We start from the raw sequence: 20,640 nt of genomic DNA, 5'->3' as shown, positions 1-20,640 counted from the left end.
GCCTCTCTCACTTGCGCTGATCTCTTTGGATGTCATAGTGAGAATTCAAGTGACCTGGAATCGACTCCCGATCATTTTATCTGCTTAATTTGTCATGAAATGACAAAACTGAACTCACCTCTCTGTCAGACCCCCGTCAGTCTAATGCCTGATCCTCTGAAAAATGGGGGACTGTATATAATGTCTGTGATTCCTGAACAGTTTATGCAAAACTTTAATTAAACCCCTTAAAGCTGAAGTTTGCACTTAAATCACATCTTGATTGTTTGGTTTAAAATCCACTGTGGTGATGTAACAGAGGCAAAACTACAAAAAAAAAAAAAAAAAAAAAAGCTCCAAATATTTTTTGTGCAGATTGCTGTGAGTTCGACTAAGAGGGTGAAAGTGTACACCTTTAAAAAGCTGCATGGACCCTCAGAGAGATTTTTTTTTTTTTTTTTTTTTAAACAAATACGCAAACTGATGAAACTGAGGCAAAGTGCGCCTGAAGAGCACACAGCAGCTTCGAGGTTTAATATTTTAAACATCGAGAGATCGAGCCGAGGGAAACTGACATCAAAGCTGTCAGGTTGGTTTTACCTCTGCAAACACGTTAAATTAACAACACCAAGAAGAGAGAAGTCAGTTTGCAAGAAAAAAAAAGTTTATTTCTTGTAAACCTCACAGAGCGAGAGCGCAGCCAAGGTCAGACCTGGAGGAGGGGTAGAGAGGGAGGGTGGGGGGCAACCGAACTGTGACTTTGGGCAAAGAAAACAAAAACAAAATCTATTCTTTCCACATTCAGCTGAACAAACAACCAACTAAAATGTAAATTTGTCACAACATTTTCCAAGAAGCCAATGACAGCAATCTGAGCGAGTGAGAAAAGAAAGAAAAAACAAGCGTCTCCATACACAGTAAGGTGAAAACCACACGCACAACAATGACGGTGAAACCACATCAGACTCGAGAACTTCCTTCTCTCCCTGCGGGAAAACTGCGAGAAGAGTAGAAACAGGAGGAAAAGAAAAAGCAGCCACTCGCCAGATGCTGCAAATACGGTGACATTCACGAACTTCTAGTCCCTTACTGTCAACTATACACCTTCCTCTACTACACCACAGGTCACCACTGCCCATAGACTCCTTAACAGAAACCGCTGTTAAAGTGTTAGCCAATGCATTCACAGTACATTCTTCAACACAGGAATTCCAGTCTTGGCACACAAACCAAAGTGGAAGTTAATTAAATTAACTCAACTCCTTTTTTTACATTTTTTTTTTTTTTTTTACATTGCACAGTCCATCTTTACAGTTTTCCCTTTCAAACAGCAACGTGTGCTTTCCACAGTGAGAAAAGAAAAGAGGGGGGCAGCAGCTAAACCAAAGCATTTGGGGGTTCGTCTGTCAGAGTGACTCGAATATGTTGCTGTCAAACATATCTGATTGATTTTATTACAAGGCTGCCGTCCAGAGAGCACAACGATCAACAAATCTGTGTTTTTAGTCCCACTAAACTGATCTCTTCCAGCTTAGCCAGATGCTTCAACGCATTCGGAAGGTTCGGGCAGCATCTCATTAAACTCATGTCCTCAAGGCACTGTGATCATGAATCGTGATGCAGGATTATGCAGAGCAGTGGAAAGCAGACTTGTTTCTGCAACTGGGTGTGGGAATGAAGAGGGAAAACCAAACTGCTGTCACTTTTTACCCCCTTTCAAACAAAAAACAAAGAACAAATCCAGTTTAGACAGCTTAAAAACTGTTTACCGCCAGCACATCCCCAACGCAGCTTAGAGCAGGGTCAATTTGGTGTCCAAATTGTTTTTTCTTTTTAAATAAAAGAGGTCGAGTTGGTGTCATGAGTGCATTACATTCCTCTGATGCTATCTCGGGAGAACAGCTGTTAAAATTAATTTGGATTACAAGTCAGGCTGTAGAATCAAGGAGGGCTCCGTTTTCCAGTTTGTGGAGGGAATGATAAACCCAAAAAGAAAAGAAAAATACAGCAACTGCTCCCCGGAGGTGAGGAGTGAGAGCGATCCTCGATTCTGTGAGGTTTCACTAGACACTTAAAAGAAAAACTGGGGCTTCCTAGCTGATGTGGGATTTTCAAGTTTGTTTGTTTTTTAAGTTTTCTTTTGTTTTAACTACAACAAATACAGTCACACAATACAACATCCTTCTGACCTGGCAAGGAGAGAACCAAACCAAAAAACCCCCAAACAAAAACAAACAAAAAAACCCTCAGGTTCTCAGCCACGAGGTTGCGGGCCTGCAGGAGCAGTAAAAAGGACAGGAAGATGGATGGCGAGGTGGAGAGGGGGGGGGGGGGGGGGGGGGGGGGGGGGTTCACTTTTTGAGAGGCTGGTAAACGGAGGCGTTGGGGTCCAGGCTGGAGGGATTGGTGTCCATAAACTTTGAGGAGTAGTGGGGGGCCACGGGGGTCATGCTGCTGGTGTCGGCTGTGTAGGAGATGCTGGGCATGACGGCCATCACTTCTGCTATCTTCTGCTTCAGGTCTTTGATCTCCTGGTCCTTCTGCAGGATCTGACCTGAAAACAGATTTTAACAAGTCAGCCTGAGACATTTAAAACAAAAACAAAAAAGAACAACTCTGAGGACTGTGAACTTTTGTGAACCTTGTGCGATCTCCAGCTGCCTCTTGGCGTCCCCGAGTGCAGAGAAGAGGTCCAGTTTGATCCTGGTCTCTGCACTCAGGCTGTTCTCCAGGTGCTGGGTCTTGTCCTGCATGGCTGACAGCGCTGACATCAGCACCTCTGTGTCTTTTTCGTTTTCTTTATATTTATGAAGCTCCTAAAAGATGGACAGGGAAACAGTGGGGGTCAGGAGGGGAGTGTGTTTGCAGAAAGGGTCAGCAGTTTGGAGGTTTTTCACACCTGATATTCCAGCAGCTTTTTTTGTGGGACAACTGAAAAGATCCAACAAGTCACTTTGTTATGTTAATTCCAACACAGCTCAATGGATGTTTGCGAGGAGGCACACTTAGGCTACGTCCACACTAGCCCGGGTAGATTTGAAAACTGTGTTTTCATCTGAAAATGCTCCACGTTTTCACACAGTTGCGCGTCCACATTGAAACGGGTGAAAATGCTTACGTTCCAGTACTGCACATGCGTGAAACACAAGAAGATTCGACCTGCCTCATTTCTGTCTGCCGTTTATTTACTTTCCGGCTCTTTGAAACGTCGTGGCAAAATGTTGAGGAAAAGCACCGAGTTTTTTTAAATGGACTAATAATGAGGTCGAGTTGTTGCTGCGAGTAACACAAAAGTACAAAGTTGCAAAAGCGAGACAGAGTTGAAGAATTTGAAGAAAAGCTATCTGAAGCATGTACAGACTGATATTAGTCTTTAATAGGGCTGTCAAAATTGAGAGCAAACAAAACAACTGCTGTATAATGCCCTCCGCTATCTTAGTTTCATTGGTCACATGGCTGCATCATATGACTAACATGCGTCATCGTTTTAGAAAGTCTGCGTTTTCACTGTCCACACTGCAATGTGAAAGCACCGTTTTCAAATGCATGCGTTTTCAGGAGCGCTTTGAAAACGCTGCGTTTTCCATCAGCGAAAACACAGTCTCAGTGTGGATGGGAGGCCAAAACGATAACGCATATATGTGGACTTTATTATAACTTTATTATAGATTTAACAGACCAGGCTAGTATTTCTGCTGCAGTCTTTTATCACCCTGACACTCAGAAACATCTAAAACTTTATAATTTCATCCTGCACAAAATGTCTTGATGCATTCTCAATCATCCAGTAAAGTAAATCTCCAAAAGTTGATTCTGTTCATCTGGACGTAGCGTTTTGTGGGAGAAACGTTTAGTCACTCATCTAAGTGACGTCTTCAGTCTAGGCTGACTGCAGTTTTCCCCAACCTTATAAACAGTACATTTGCATAATGACTGAAACCAGCCCACTGAAGGAACAATGAGATGAGTGACGAAACGTTTCTCCCACAAAACGCTACGTCCAGATGAACAGAATCAACTTTTGGAGATTCTGCACAAAGTGCTTCATCATGACAGACGTTACATTTTGCTTCCTCACTTCCACTTTCCTGTCGCACTTTTCAATGATGGCTGCTACCAGACCCAAAGCAGAAGTGGCCGTGCACACAAGACTGTAAAAAGAAGCAAGTGAAAAGACCCAAGCCTCTGATGGACTCATACGTCAAACCAAACAGTGAATTTCTCAAACCTGTACCTGCACTTTTAACTCAAGCTCTCGGATCTGGTCCTCCTTTAGCTTGATGTCCATTGTTAATTTCTTGCACTCCGTTTCTAATTCGGTGATCCGCCGCCGTAGCGTGTCTGTGCACTCCCCTCTGAGAGCAATGGGAAACACAAAGAATGGTGAATGACCCTCGAGGCCCACAGCAAACCACAAGTAACAGAGCTGGTGAGCCAGATGTGTACACACCTGGATGCTGCTGCTAGTGCTACTGCTCTGGCTGCTGTGGCCTCCTCTAACTTCTTTCTCTTCTTCTCCTCTGAGAGCTGCTTCTCGGCGGCAGCTCGGGCCTCCTGCTCCACTTTGAGCCTCTTCTCCAGTTGGCCCACTGTCTGTTTGTCCTTCTGCTTTGCCTGCACAGCATTATGGAGCCTACAGGAGCACAAAAGCCACAGAGCAGCTTGTTAGCACAACAGGAAGTGAGACCCTAAGGTAAATGGTAAATGGACTGGTTCTTATATAGTGCTTTTCTACACTTCTGAGCACTCAAAGCGCTTTACACAACTTGTGCATTCACCCATTAATAAAAGCGCATTTTCTTAGTGCTTTCACACACACATTCATACTCCGATGGATGCATCGGAGAGCAATTTGGGGTTCGTATCTTGCCCAAAGATATTTGGCATGCAGACTGGGGGAAGCCAGGAACCACCAGCCTTCCGATCAGTAGATGAGCTGCTCTACTGCCTGAGCTACAGCCACCCAGGACGTCTGGAAGGCAAACCTCAGAGGCAACCCTACCAAACATTTACTGTAGATTTTTAGGGGACTTTTATTTTTATTATTATTTTATTAGACAAAACCTAAAGTTCTCGATGCAAACCCCCACCGCGCTCCTTCACCCAGTTGTTTTCTTTATGTTTGTTTGTTTTTAACTCTCCTCCACGATGGCAGCAGCACCACTCACTTGTTCTGCAGCAGTTCGTTCTCCTGCCGCAGTTGGCCCAGCTCGGTGCGTATCGAGCGCTCGGCGCTGCCCAGTGAGCCGATCTGGCTGCGCAGGTCCTGCTCCACCTGCCGGCTGGCCTGTAGGTCCGCCTTCAGCTTCTTGACATCCTGCTCCAGTCTGTCCCGGGCAGGAGCATGACAAGAGGTGAGAAACACACAGAGGTCACGAGAAGGAAACACAACAAAAATCAAAGTTTGAGAAGCACAGCAACATTTAAATTCAGGTGCAGTTAAAGCCACAGCAATAATAAAATCAAGATGATTGAGGAAAAAAAAACATTTGAGAAACCCTGCCCTCTATCTGTGGCTTTTATTTTTCTCATTCCTTTACACAAGGGAACTTCTCTCTAAAACCTCTGACTCTCCTCCTAAGTGAATGAAGAAGGCGGGTTTCTTTTAGTCAGTGGGAAGAATAAAACGAGGGTCAGATGTCTGATGAGGAGAAAAGAACAGGACAGTTCAACAAACGTGCAACGTTTTGAAAAGTGGCCTTAACTCGTAATCATCGTGAATAAAATTTTTGCCATTTTCAAACTATTTTACATGAAACCATGGATCACAGGGAGATGTGTTAATATCAGCAAACCAGTAAAAAATCATTTTAAAAATTATACAAAACAAGCAAAAAATAAATAAATAAATAAAATATAGTCAGGTCCGTGAATAACTGGTAAAATAAAGTTTTCTTCTGTACACCATCTCAGTGAATGCTAAATGAAAAAAGCAGGAAGTTACTGCATATGTACACAAATGTTAATAATCTGTAAACAGTTAATTTGATGCTTTTGTTAAATCCCTTAAATTAAAGTTCGAGCTCGGCACTTCGATCCCAGTTCTGCCTCTGGAGATAAAAATCAGTTAGTTGCTAAACTTTTTACGAGACAACCTTCCCTGATTAATGTTCTGGAGGCTAAAACTGAACTCGGCTGAAATAAACCTCATAAGCCGCTTTCCCTCAGTGTCGGGCGAAATCCTTAAAAGAAGCTTCACTCCTGATATCACTGATGAGGTCAGAACGGTGCATTTATGAATATAAACCATGTCTGTGTCTTCTTACCGAACCAGTGCTTCCGGCTTGCTGAGCTGGTTGTTGGGGATGCAGTTGTCGGTGGGGTCCCTGTGGGAGCCGCCCGACGTTCCTTTCATCAGTAGCTTGTGCTTCTTCTCGTTCTTCCCCGCAAACAACGACGTGGGCGTGGGGACGCTGCCGTTGGTGGTGCTGTGGCCGCGGGGCGAGGAGTTAAGCGCCGCAGTGTTGCTGCTGGCATTTTTGCAATTTTTGGAGGACGACGATGAGGAAGAAGAAGAGGAGGAGGAATTGTTGTCCTCTTTAAGGAGCAGGTTCTCTGTACTGCCCAGCTCTGTGTTCAGTCTCTTGTTATTCATATGGTTCTCCATATACTCCATCTCCTGGAGTTTAGAGTCCACTGATGATGGCAGGATGCTGTTATGCTGTTTTTTAGCTTCCCCTCGTCCCTCTTTCCCTTTTTCTCTATATTCTAGCTCCGGCAGTTGTGCCAATGTCTTTTTATTGACTGGGGCGCCATTCTGTGACACTGGAGGTGTGTCCACTTCAGATATACCTTTAGCTGCCGTCGCCGCTGTGGGAGCACAGAAACACAGCAATGTTTATGTGAATATTCATGTGTATTAGAGGTGTGATGGTACGTAAATCACAACACGTTAACCCTCAGGGGTCAAGGGTAGAAATACTTTTGATTTTATCTTCATATTTAACCTATAAACCCATTTACCTTGCTGTGTGAGAGACTTTGGACTATTTCGACAGACTGTATTAACACAATGGACCGAAAATGGCACAAAAAACGAAATATATTTATTTTTTTTTACTGTGAAAACCACAAACATGTTTAGTGAACTAAACCTGACTTTAAATGCAAATATACAATGTAAACTTCAAATATATGTACAAACCTGGCTAACGGTTAGCTAAAGTTAACTACAACAATTTACATTCAAATTCAGTCAGTTCTTTCAACTACTTACAAAACAATCAGGTAAGGCTGTTTGACATAACGATATATATCGGATGACGATATGAAAACGTCTGTCATTTCCTAGTTTGCCTCGTGGTGTAGCAAAATAAACTGTTTACAGCATCGTTTTGATGGTCACTGTAGAATTTCTTAAACTTCTATCTTTGTCTTATATTTAAAATAACCACACTACGGACGGACAAGCGACTGTTTTTATGCGTTGTCGTTAGCAACAACGACGGTAAAACCATCGCTTGGCTCCGCCATCCGCTTGTTTATTTTCCACATAAATTTTTCAAAATAAAGCTGAAGATTCTGTTGAGATTTTTCAAAATAAACTGAATCACGTGAAATAGTATGTAGAGTATTTACGGGCGAGAAGCTAAAAAGAGCCGTCAGGTGCTAGAAAATAAACCTTAGAGCGGGCTTTTCCCCGCAGCAGCACGCCGTGTAAAAATGCTCACAAAGAAAGTTGCGGCAGTTTCAAATTATTTAACACTCAATTCCAGGTACACAACGCCCAGCTGAAAACACTTCACGTAAGTCGACTTGCCCGAGATTCACAGAATTTACAGAAAATATTTTATATAAAGTAAAATGTTTGTGATATATATCGTTGTCAGGACGATAAATGTCTTATATCGGGATATGAGATTTTGGTCATATCGCACAGCTCTAAAAATCAGGCGTCGCAATAAGATTCCACACATATTATTTGCACTACTCCCAAAATAATAGTTCCTGTCCACGACAAGAGAGAGGGGGACATTGCAAGCCTGACACCTCCAGGGTGTATCTACTCCTGATGTCCACCTGGAGACAGCGTTTACATTTCAATCTGTCTCCAGTGGCTTTCTGGCCAGAGTCTGTGACATTCAGCAGCAGCCGCATTGTTTTGACACACAAAACAAATTAAAAAAAAAAAAAAAAAAGTCCACATTACACACCGACTACACACTGCAAACAATTAAATGTCACTAAACTCTCAAATCTCAAAACTCGTCTCCCTTTCACCACTATCATTCCCACAATTTTCCCCTCTTCCTCAGCAACCACATGGTGGTGTTGGCATGTAATTTTCTGATTGGTTGATGCATTTTTCACCAATAGTAAAAAGGCTATCCTTAGAAAACTGTTATACAGTTTCTTCCTGCACCAAATGAGACAGTTTTCAGGAAAAAGCTGAGTTTAAATTATTTATCGTAAGTCTGGTTTATTGGCCTATCAACAAAATGTAAAAACTGGTACATAGTTTGAAGTCTGCACTTTCAACACGTGTTTAAACAGAGTCTCAGTGAGGCTGGGTCTTGTTGATACATAATCTTAAATCTGTTACGTGATCTGGACACGCCGGCGCATCCGTCGACTCCAGAGGGTTAAAAGTCCATTTATGTCCAACAGATCGGTTTTGCTCGACCCTCGTATATTTTCACTGAGCTCTAGCTGAGTGACATGCAACGGCTACAAAAATTCAGGCAAAGTTAATAGCAGCAGTTCACCTGCATGCATGCAGATGAACATGTGTGCTCATTAAACTCTCTCAATGCTTTCATTGAAAGCCTTTATTTTTAATCACAGAAGCGAGTGTTGCTGTGGTCGACCTCGTTCTTGGCACCGCCTCTTTGCTGCCTGCGTGTTTGAAACTGAACTTCTGGCCTTGACGGTTTGTACTGTAATTTGCATTAACTATGAACATACTGCACTTACTCTTTACCTGTTACATCATCATTATATAAAGTATATATGCAAGCCTCCATATGTTATATCTGAAACAGGACTTTCAGTTACACCTGTGAACACTGACAGCAGGCTCAGGTGTTTTATTTGTGAAAAAAGTGACTGTGGCTACGACCTCACATCGTTTTCACACCAGCTCCTCACACATCTGTCTAATCACACCCAATGTGGTGACTGAGTGGAAGGAGTGTTTATCTAAACTGTGAGGCAGGTGCACATGTGACCACACACTTTGGATAGAAAGGGAAGACGTACGATTTATTTGACTGAAATGATTCATGAGAAACAAATGAGAGCTTGACCAAAGCTGTGATTAGAAAGGATGTTCAAAATTATATGAAGAGGATCAAACCTCTAAAACTAAAATCGGCCTCCATGTTTCACAGCAAAAATAAAAAAAGAACTTTGTAGTCGTAGAGTGGAGCCACATTGAGCCATACAAGCTAAATCACCAGACAGACATTACATTCTTTGCTCAAACTACCTGATAGTACCAGAGCGCCAAACACATGAACCATTAAAATGATAAAATGGAAAGTGCACTGCAAAATGGAAATGTTGTTTTTATCTGAATGACTGAAGCACACTGTTTAAATCTAGACAAGACTTTACCTTTTCATCCATCTTTACTAATATTATAGCACTTACTATACATCTTCCAGGTGGCAGAATTCAAATAAGTAAAACTGGAACAACTACTCGGCTGCCCGTGTTCGCAATGAAGCGCAATCAAGGCGTCCACACGGGAAGTGATTAGCAGCCCAAAGAGCCAACATGAAGGGACTTCAAACAACAGTGAGTGAAATAACCCCTGGGAATACAAATTTCAAGGTGAGAAACTACCAATGAAAAGGTCACCTCTGTCAGCTATCAAACAATAAACAACAAGGGAATCACGTCCTGTGTAGACCTGGAGACCTAACCACTTAAGCCATGAACAATCGAATCACTGCCTTAGGGCAGCGAGCTAACAACCACAGCATGGACGGAGTGAGAAGATAATCAAGGACATAACGAGATTTCTGCATGTGTGCAGGTTTGAATCTTACCTTCTTCGGCTTCGCGCTCTTGCCTCTGAAGCATCTGTTGCTCTGGAGGCAGAGCCTGCTGTAGAAGCTGCATGTAAAACTCATTCTCCTTCTGCACCTCCTTTTGCTTCCGGAGGCGCATTTTATAGCTTACATAGCTCTTGAAGCCGAAGCCCAACGTGACCACGGGGTAGCCGATGCTACGGAGACGAACACAAAACGCACATTCATGAGGTCACTGGGCACAGATGAAGGGTTACTACAATTTTTTACTCCAATTTTTTTTTCCTAATGAAAACAATTAAAACAGTCAAAATATGCTTATGCAGACACTAATGTACCTCCAAGTAAAATCTATGTGTGGGAAGCACTTTGTGACTTCAAAAATCTCTTTGCCAACTTCATAAAAAGGGGAAAAAAGTTCAAAAATAAATTCACACAGAAATACAAATGCAGGTATTTGGTATTCATCAGTGACAATAATAAATAAAAACAGGACCAGGATTAATTTATTTGGACCAGTCTCATATCAAAATTAGAGTCGTCAGGCTTTGTCATTTGCAGGCATTCTTTTCCTTTTTCATCTCACATACTCACACACGGAGACACCTTACGTGACCGTAAGTTGAATAAAAGCTTCCCGAGAGTTAAACCTGACTGTCATCCTTCTACTTTCTCACTTAACTCTGACTGAACAGAACAAATTAAAAATAAGAGTCACAGGGAGCCTGCTGTCAAAGATCAGTGCAGTCCTGGAAACACCAGGAAAATGTGCAGACATCTGCATACAAAGACTCTTTAAGTGTAAGCAGATGAATCATGCTTACACGTGTAGACTTGGTCACGTGTCATGTTTAAAAGTACACAATAAGGCACATTTAGATGTATTGTGTACTTTTAAACATGATCTTAGTGGTTTTATGTACTGAATGAAGCAGTGTGAACATTATAGTTCATACGCTTATTTTTTTTCATCTTTACCTAAAAAAATATCTGTTAGCTGCGTTCAAGACAGTGAACTTAAGCTGTAACAGAACAGTGGCTCACCAGTGTGCAGCAAAAGGGCGACATAGGTCCACGTGGAAGTTCTTCAGGTCTTTGAATCTGATGGCTGCCTCGATGTACACAAAGAGTATCCATAGAGACACGGTGGGTAGACAGACCCCCCTCTCTGAAAAAGCAAAGCAGCACAAAGATGTGAGAGCATGACTCATTTACAAAGCAGTAAATATTTTTTAAAAAAAGTGCCTAAGGCGTCAACTTTTTGTATTTATTTGAGTTTAGGAGGTTTAGGAAATGCTGAAGTAGAGGCTCATGGTTCAACACAACCAGTGTTGGACGAGAAGATCAACAACCAAAGACACCATGCTGAACACTAAAGCGTCTTCCCCTCACAGCTTATTAATTTAACACTGATATCAGAACAGGACTCTGTATCTGTGGATACCTGAAGGTATCAGTATCGGATCGACCAACATCTCAGATTCTTCCACCCAAACTCTGAGACAATATCATAATTTAAGGATTCATTTACAATTTTAAACATTTTCAGAAGTGCAAAAAGCACGAACTTTTTCATAGAGAGGTGAACACGGAAAATGCATAACATGTTGGTCGGGCTTGTTGAAGAAGGAATTTCAACAACTAATCAATGTCATCAGCATGAAAATAGATGGGAATGTGTTTGTAGCATCACATTTTTATGGAAATGATGTCAGCCATTAAACCCCCCCACCCCAAGCATACAGTTTATATGTTTATGGACATGTTTGTGAATTGTTAACTGCACATAAAACAGTATAGTACAGTAAGATTTCCAACATGGGGTGGTCAGAATACAGACGGTAACCATTGTTTCAGGGGCTCTAAACACTGATTTCCCACTAGGCTGTGGAGAGCTGGGGGATATTAATACTCCTGTGATGTCCTCTCGGTCTGAATGTCACTGGTGAGTACGGCTGGAGAGCTCAGAAAGCAACTGGGAGCCAGTTTCAGTTCCCCCGCCCCAAATTGGCACTAACATTTCAATCTGACACCCGGCCTTCGGTCAGCTCAGGGGGACCCCGCTAAATCAGACTGACAACTAATCCTCAGAGGCCAGCTTGCTTACACATGGCGTGCAAAATTCTCAGAAACAACTATTTGTAAATACAACGACAGAGAGTAACCGAGAGTCGCACAACGCCTTCACACCTGCTTTTCCCCTGAAGGGACGGTTGTTTTTAAGTGGTGATAAGCGTGACTACAAAGGATGAGTTATTTTCGCAGTTCATGAGTGAATGATTTACAGCACACATTTACATCCCGAGGACAAAAAAAAAAAAAAATCCCAAACAAAAGGAAAGATTGTGATAAAAATATGGTCAACCAGCATTTATTTAAAAATGGATTTAATTTTTTAAATATTACATTTAATTTTTAAACATACAAAATATCCCTAAAGGTCAACACTGCATAGCCTTACCTGTGTGCCAAACATACTGCACCCACACGTAGGTACTGGCAGCAAAGAACAGCCATTGCACTGGGATGAAGAGGAGGCAAATGATGTCCGAGGTAAACGCCACACACACAAAGAATACTGAAAAGGCCTGTTGGGCAGAGGAAAGGCGATTATTACCAACATCGCAGGCAGAAGAAGAAGTGTACATTATCAGATGTTTCATTAGAGAGGCTGGTTACCAAAGTTTTCATAGTTCATTTTACTTTTTCCCATTTAATTGCTCTTTTTGTGTAATTTTATTTTTACCTTTTTGAGCCCTTTTGTCTCGCACCTTATTTATTAGGAATTCCCCAACTTGTTGGATAAGTAAAGCCTGTTACCTTAATTAAAAATGTGTCATCAGTGGTAAATGAATGACATTTTTGGTTCTTTCTTCTCTGTGAGAAGCAAACACTTCCTATCCGGCAGCACTGATAATGGCCCCGAGGCTAAACTAAAATTATGATTTCACGTTAGAATAAGGAGATTTGGGACAGAGAAGGGCCCGCAGGCCTGATGAGATCTCTGCTGTTTGTATGTGAGAGGAGCGCTCTGATCCTAAGAGGCAGCAAACAAGATTACTGATAAGAACAACATGTTGTCTTTGAGATTGTAGCAGGACTCGACTGCCTCACATCCAGGGAACTGACACTTTTATGCTGATAACCTGAAAGGCTGTTTTATTCCTCACTGCTCTCACCTGTACATCAACCCAGCTAACCACATTTTCCCATCAAGTGTCTGACACTTCTCCTGGAGTGTGGTTATGTCAGTGCTCATTTTACCATCTTTTATATATATATATATATATATATATATAAATAAAACACCCAGCACGCCCCTGCGGGCGGTTTATCCTTCAAGCTCGGGTCCTCTACCAGAGGCCTGGGAGCTTGAGGGTCCTGCGCAGTATCTTAGCTGTTCCCAGGACTGCGCTCTTCTGGACAGAGATCTCCGATGTTTTTCCCGGGATCTGCTGGAGCCACTCGCCTAGCTTGGGAGTCACCGCACCTAGTGCTCCGATTACCACGGGGACCACCGTTACCTTCACCCTCCACATCCTCTCGAGCTCTTCTCTGAGCCCTTGGTATTTCTCCAGCTTCTCGTGTTCCTTCTTCCTGATATTGCTGTCATTCGGAACCGCTACATCGATCACTACGGCCGTCTTCTTCTGTTTGTCTACCACCACTATGTCCGGTTGGTTAGCCACCACCATTTTGTCCGTCTGTATCTGGAAGTCCCACAGGATCTTAGCTCGGTCATTCTCCACCACCCTTGGGGGCATCTCCCATTTTGACCTCGGGACTTCTAGGTTATACTCGGCACAGATGTTCCTGTACACTATGCCGGCCACTTGGTTATGGCGTTCCATGTATGCCTTGCCTGCTAGCATCTTGCACCCTGCTGTTATGTGCTGGATTGTTTCTGGGGCATCTTTACACAGCCTGCACCTGGGGTCTTGCCTGGTGTGATAGACCCCAGCCTCTATGGATCTTGTACTCAGAGCTTGTTCTTGTGCTGCCATGATTAGTGCCTCTGTGCTGTCTTTCAGTCCAGCTTTGTCCAGCCACTGGTAGGATTTCTGGATATCAGCCACCTCCTCTATCTGCCGGTGGTACATACCGTGCAGGGACCTGTCCTTCCATGATGGTTCCTCGTCTCCCTCCTCTTTCTTGGGTTTCTGCTGCCTGAGGTATTCACTGAGCACTCGGTCAGTTGGGGCCATCTTCCCAATGTATTCTTGGATGTTCCTTGTCTCATCCTGGACTGTGGTGCTGACACTCACCAGTCCCCGGCCCCCTTCCTTCCGCTTAGCGTACAGCCTCAGGGTGCTGGACTTGGGGTGAAACCCTCCATGCATGGTCAGGAGCTTTCTTGTCTTTATGTCAGTGGCTTCTATCTCCTCCTTTGGCCAGCTTATTACCCCAGCAGGGTACCTGATCACGGGTAGGGCGTATGTGTTGATGGCCCGGATCTTGTTCTTACCATTCAGCTGACTCCTCAGGACTTGCCTGACCCTCTGCAGGTACTTGGTGGTTGCAGCCTTTCTAGCGGCCTCTTCATGGTTCCCATTTGCCTGCGGGATCCCCAGGTACTTGTAACTGTCCTCTATGTCTGCAATGTTGCCTTCTGGTAGTTCAATCCCCTCAGTTCTGACTACCTTCCCTCTCTTTGTTACCATCCGACTACACTTCTCCAGTCCGAACGACATTCCAATGTCATTGCTGTATAGCCTGGTAGTGTGGATCAGTGAATCGATGTCTCGTTCACTCTTGGCATACAGCTTGATGTCATCCATGTACAGGAGGTGGCTGACAACTGCTCCGTTCCGTAGTCGGTATCCGTAGCCAGTCTTGTTAATGATCTCACTGAGGGGGTTCAGGCCTATGCAGAACAGCAGTGGGGACAGAGCATCTCCTTGGTAGATCCCGCACTTGATGGTAACTTGTGCTATGGGCTTGGAGTTGGCCTCTAGTGTTGTACGCCACATCCCCATTGAGTTCCTGATGAAGGCTCTTAGGGTCCCATTGATCTTGTACAATTCTAGGCATTCCAGTATCCAGCTGTGGGGCATTGAGTCATAGGCCTTCTTGTAATCAATCCAGGCAGTGCACAGGTTGGTCAGTCTGGTCTTGCAGTCTCGGCTGATTGTTCTGTCTACCAGTAGCTGGTGTTTTGCACCTCTGGTATTCTTGCCAATTCCTTTCTGTGTCCCGCTCATGTATTGACCCATGTGCCTGTTCATCTTAGCCGATATGATGCCTGACAGGAGCTTCCATGTAGTACTGAGGCAGGTTATTGGTCGGTAGTTGGAGGGGACCGGTCCCTTCTTGGGGTCCTTGGGGATCAGGACCGTCCGGCCTTCAGTTAGCCATTCCGGGTGTCTTTCGTTAACTAGCAGCTGGTTCATTTGTGCTGCCAGACGCTCGTGGAGTGCAGTCAGCTTCTTCAGCCAGTAGGCGTGAACCATGTCGGGCCCTGGTGCTGTCCAACTCTTCATACTGGAGACCCTTTCTTGGATATCTGCCACTGTGATGGTTACTGGACCCTGTTCAGGGAGGTCGCTGTGGTCTGCCCTCAGATCCTCTAGCCACTGAGCATTGCCGTTATGGGTTGCATCCTTCTCCCATATGCTCTTCCAGTATTGCTCCGTCTCCAGCCTTGGTGGTGCTGTTCTCTTATTGTTCCCTTGCCACTGAGAGTACACCTTTGCTGGTTCTGTGGAGAACAGCTGGTTTATTCTCCTGCCTTCTATCTCTCTGGTGTACCTCCTCAAGCGGCTGGCCAAGGCTGTGAGTCTTTGCTTGGCAGTTTCCAAGGCCTCAGGTATGGACAGCTTACTGTATTTCTTAGGCACCTTATTTGTCGCACCTTTCTGCAACATATATATATATATATATATATATATATATATATATATATATATATATATATATATATATATATATATATTTTTTTTTTTTTTTTTTTTTTTTTTTTTAAATCTAAGGTTGTGCAATTCACACCAAAATCTACATTCAATAACAAGAATTCTCAACGCAACATTATTGTGCATTCACTTTTTTGCTATAAATCCATATAAACACTTTTCTTTAACAATCAGACACACTCCTAAAAAAACATTTTGGCAGGTCAGCTTTAACCAAGATTGTCGGAGGAGCAAGTTTTGGTTAACAAGCTAAAGGAATGATCAGTTGTGATCTCAATACTCATCAAAATGAATGTGATTCTGATTTTTGTTTTAGCATCCCAGGTTTAATTTGCTCCAAAACATAGAGCCTGGTCATAGTTTGTGGTCTGCTGAACTTTAAAACCTGTACGAGCTCTCAGAGTTTATCACGAGTTTCTTTGGGGGATCAGAATGAATAAATATTCCTCCATAACTCACACATGGGACAAATATGACGTGCTGACCATCACAATCCGACCACCAACATCCAAATAGGAAAACTAAACACATCCCAAAAACCTGTGACAGACTCGAACTCCACCTCCTTGAACTGCAGTTTGTTGCAGCAGAACTTCAGAGAAGCATGCGAGTGGACTCAAATGTTCACATGTGGCAGGCAACATTATAAGAAGTGTGCAAAAATTCTTAAATTCGCAAAAAAAACTAGGGGTAACTTATTTTGTTTATGCTGAAACTTTTCCCTCACTCCATTCATTAGAGGTCCCCAGACACCATCACCAGGAGTCTTCCTCCAGCCAGTGGCTATGTTCAAAGGCAGTCATGTTTTCAGTGTGAAAAGCTTCTTCTCCATCAAGCACTGATCAGGTTTCTCAGAAAAATGTTTGGCATCACTGTCAGTGTTACAACACAGTAAAAATAAATAGAGTGCCCTTATGTTTTCTAATATCCCTCTACTACACACTGTCCATTATGTTGTAATGAATTCAAACACTCTTCCACAATTAAAACTCATTTAATTCACTAACAGATAAATCATGTGATTAAGAGCTGGTCTCAAGGGGAAATGCAAAAGTAAAAGTGAAGCCATTTCTGATCTGGATAGCTATGCGCTGCCAAATGAATCGGGCAATATGACCAACTGGATAGCAGTGAGTCTCCTGCTGAGTCCAGCTGGATGAGCGGTTTCTTGTTTTCGTTTATCCTCCCACAATGAACGACTACTGTCCAATACGGTGGAGTTGGAGTCTGTCACAGGGTGAGAGTCCCTGCCGACCACTGCTAGCTTTCCAAAAAAAGAGCGTCGGTTTTGTCAACTAGTGAATCGATACTATGCCATCTAAGATGGTTGAAAATACACAAACAAAAACAGACAATTCACTGAGAGACTGAGACTATATCAGTGAGACCATGTGCAGGAAGCACTCACCTGTGTTTATAAATATGAAATATTACACTGAGCTATCTTTACACAGTGATGCAGGTCCGAGTTAGCGACACAGGCTAAATACTCCAATGACTTCAGTTCTATCATATCTATAGGTATGGCCCTGTATTCGCACACATCAGTGAACTGAACAAAGGATTCTGGTTCCCCAGAAGTTTGGATTAAAAAATATACGAAGTCAGGCCTTTGCAGTAGCTGTTCATTAACTACAGAGGAAATTGCCCCTACATATGAGGCCCCCTCCATCATAAGACCCTACTAAAACCTGACTGAACACCCATTTTTGAAAAATTCTGATTACTTTTTATCTATGTTACTTTTTTTTTTAATGTGTGGTACTGTTTTATTCTTTTGGCTGCAAATCAGACTATGTAAATTCTGTGCATCTTTTCAGTTGTTCAGTGTGTAGTCCATACTTTAAGTCATCTACTCACCAGCCCCTGGTATCTAAAGGAGTCGTACACGCTCCGGATGAAGAGCCAGAATGGCCAGAGGTACTCAAACCTGAACTCAAGTACAAAATCTGCCAGTAGCACCAGTGCCCAGACCACCAGGAACTTCAGGTACAGGAAGGTACTAGAAATACATTTACAAACAAAAACAAAAAACCCTGAATGACAGAAAACTGTTTTCCAACACAAACACACAAGAAAATTTAAGAGTCTAGACTGGTAATGACATTTGTTGCAGCGTAGATTTTCTCAAGCAAGTATTTCCATAAATGCACAAAAAGCAATTATGAGTTTATAGTTATTAGTTCACATCAGATGCACTCAATAATAGTGAGAATAAAAACTGTGAGGAGGTACAACTGCTCACTTTCTTGTTTGAACAAAAACCACCAGAAGCACAAAAAAAAAGCCTGACTAAAGCTTCCTATCTCATGGCTTCAGCTGGACAACAGTGCCAAGCAATTTAAAAGAGGCACTTGGAAACCAAATCTCTCTTCTGCCTGCTGTGACAGAGCAAAGAACCTGAACCCCAGGCAGCAAGAACATGTGTTTGATTGTGGGAAAATATAGCCAAAAAAAAAAAAAAACCTTGATAGTGCCTACATGTGAAAATATAGTACTGAGCAAAAGTCTAGAGCCATCCCTTCCGGATTTATATTTTGCTAGGAAAATGGGAAAGAAGTGTAGCAATTTATTCTTCAACACAGCCTGGACGCTCTTCAAGAAATCCCTGCAATTTCTTAAAGCAGCCCTCAGAAATAGTTTTCCAGGCTTCCTGGAGGAAAATCAAAGCTCTTCTCTGGATGTTGGCTCCCTTGTGTTCTGTTGTCTCTCATAAGACAATCCCACCATGCTTCAATCATGTGGAGGTCCAGGTTCTGGCGAAGCCAATCCATGACTGCCCTGGTACACTTTTACTGGATGGGCAGTCTGTCAGGGATAACTGTCATCCTGAGAAATGAAGCTGTTGCCACTGATCTTAAGTACAGTTCTAGTGTAATTTGGCATATCTCAGCCTTTTTGCCCCATTTTTCTTCCTTAAGAACGGCTTCTTGGCAGCCACCCTTCCACTGACAGCATTTCTGACGAGGCTTCAGCCAACATTAAACGATCAACTGAAGGACCAGATGCAGCTCTCGGGACTGCATCTGGTCTGCATCTCATGCTTCTTTACAATTTAATTTTTCTTTTTGCCAGTTGTCTGTAGACACAACACTGGTTCAGTTAGGTAACTATTTTTTTCTTGAAGGATTCATAGGTCAAGATTGGAAGGCATTCCTCTGAACATGGTCAAGTAGAAGGACTGGACTGAAAACGTGGGGGAAAAAAACAAAAAAATATAGCCAAAGTGCAAAATGTTTTTAAACTAACTTCAGAAAGCCTGGAGAACTATTACAAGTACATCTGGCTCCTTGGACGCAAAAAAAACATGAGGAGTGGCTCAAGACTTTTGTTTTGCCTTGGGCACAAGAAGTTGGAAGACGATTTCTCTGCTGACAAAGACTGTAGGAGAATGAAGTAAGATGTGTACCTGGAGCTGAAGATTTGGATATGACATCGGTGCCACACTGCAGCAGGGATATAAACACTGCTCTAACCTCTTGCTGCTTTTATCCTGCATTTGCTAGAGACCCAGAAAGTGGCCCACTGGGGGTGCTCTGATGTCGGGGGGAGGCACCTGTTCAATAATTCAAACATTGCCCCACATTTCCAGGTCCTCATGCCACGTGTGTAAACTAAATGGCCTTTAACGTTAATATGTATGAAGCCACACACAGCTGGAGACTGGAAGCACAGCCAAGCCACTGAGAGCTGTTAAAAGCGAGTGACAGCAGCCTTATCGACACGTTTGTGGTTAATGTTACACCACTGTCGTTGAGGCTCATGTGATGATGTTGGCAATAATAAGCTGGTGGACCTGCTAACAGCGAAGCAGCTAACTTTGGCACCTTCAGCCAGTGACAGCTGACTCTGGCGCACAGTTAACACCCGGGATTCTTTAGTTATCATGAAAAAGTCAGCTGCAGTGTAATTCAATTAGTAACTGTGCTATGGAGCCGGAGTCAAAGCTCAAAACAGGCTGTTTTGGGGCCTAGCGCTATAGTTAGCTTACATGCTAGTGTAGCATATAACGAAAACATACTAGAGCTAGCTGCCTGGCTAGGTTAACAGGCTGTCAAGAAGTGGCAGCAGCTGTGAGGTTAGGGAGGCGTATTAACGCAAACAACCCATTCATTTCCCTTCGTTGAGCAGGCTCCGTGTAAGTTACCTGCCGTATATCCCCTCGGTGATTCGGTTCCGTTTTAACGGCCGTCGGAGTTTGCTGCAGTCCGCATTGCGCCGCTTCATCCTCCTCCACTTGGCTTTGGCCTTCGAGTACCCGCCGTAATCTTATCCAGTTTTCTTGCGTGTGCGGACAGAGATAATAAATAAAGGTGCTTGTGATATATATCGCTGTTGTTATTATTTTTTTCCCCCACTTGAAACAAAGAAATAAATAAATGACTATTCGGGGAACCTCCTCTTTTCTGTTAGCGCAGGCTCAATAAGCCCAGAGCGCGTTGTGTTTTACCTAGTGTGGCTGTCAGACGGCCGGTGCGACCAATCACCGTTTCCGTCAAGGACTCCTTTTTTGACAGACACACAGAAGAGCCAATCACTGCCCTCAGTGGCTGCTCACTGAGCGCTCATCACCGTTTGTGGAGCGTCTTGGCGTTCAACCAATCAGATTGTTGTGAACAAATTGGGCATCCCCGATCGGCCAATTAACTGACAGCGGGGGCGGGTATTTCCCTTATATGTTTCTGCCTTTGGTTTATTATGAGGACTCAAATATGCTGTATTCGGGACAAAATTCCCTTTGTGCTTGATACAAAAACATCCAGTCCGACATGGGGGGC

The 20,640-nt window shown here is 43.3% G+C and overlaps 1 protein-coding gene across 1 annotated transcript; it reads right to left on the bottom strand.

Annotated features, from left to right (window-relative positions):
- Positions 1 to 625: 625 nt before the first annotated feature.
- Positions 626 to 20,322, bottom strand: maco1b (macoilin 1b). The gene is made up of 11 exons (XM_014410612.3): positions 20,010 to 20,322; positions 17,723 to 17,864; positions 12,415 to 12,541; positions 10,998 to 11,121; positions 9,972 to 10,150; positions 6,246 to 6,789; positions 5,148 to 5,306; positions 4,430 to 4,612; positions 4,214 to 4,334; positions 2,621 to 2,795; positions 626 to 2,533 (listed from the first exon to the last, which is right to left on the bottom strand). Exons 1-11 carry the CDS (start codon positions 20,087 to 20,089, stop codon positions 2,331 to 2,333), a joined length of 2,037 nt encoding a protein of 678 aa, XP_014266098.2. The 5' UTR covers positions 20,090 to 20,322; the 3' UTR covers positions 626 to 2,330.
- Positions 20,323 to 20,640: the final 318 nt, after the last annotated feature.

This window comes from Maylandia zebra, linkage group LG19, assembly GCF_041146795.1.
Source record: "Maylandia zebra isolate NMK-2024a linkage group LG19, Mzebra_GT3a, whole genome shotgun sequence".
NCBI lineage: Eukaryota > Metazoa > Chordata > Actinopteri > Cichliformes > Cichlidae > Maylandia > Maylandia zebra.
This window is presented reverse-complemented; position numbering and strand designations above follow the sequence as displayed.

Bases quoted from the DNA above. Each gene is read 5' to 3' on its own strand.
- maco1b (XM_014410612.3), bottom strand. From the start codon at position 20,089: ATGAAGCGGCGCAATGCGGACTGCAGCAAACTCCGACGGCCGTTAAAA. The intron at 12,542-17,722 runs GTGAGTAGATGA...TCTGCCCAACAG, and splicing joins CCTTTAGATACCAGGGGCTG to GCCTTTTCAGTATTCTTTGT. The intron at 4,335-4,429 runs GTGTGTACACAT...CATTGCTCTCAG, and splicing joins GCACTAGCAGCAGCATCCAG to AGGGGAGTGCACAGACACGC.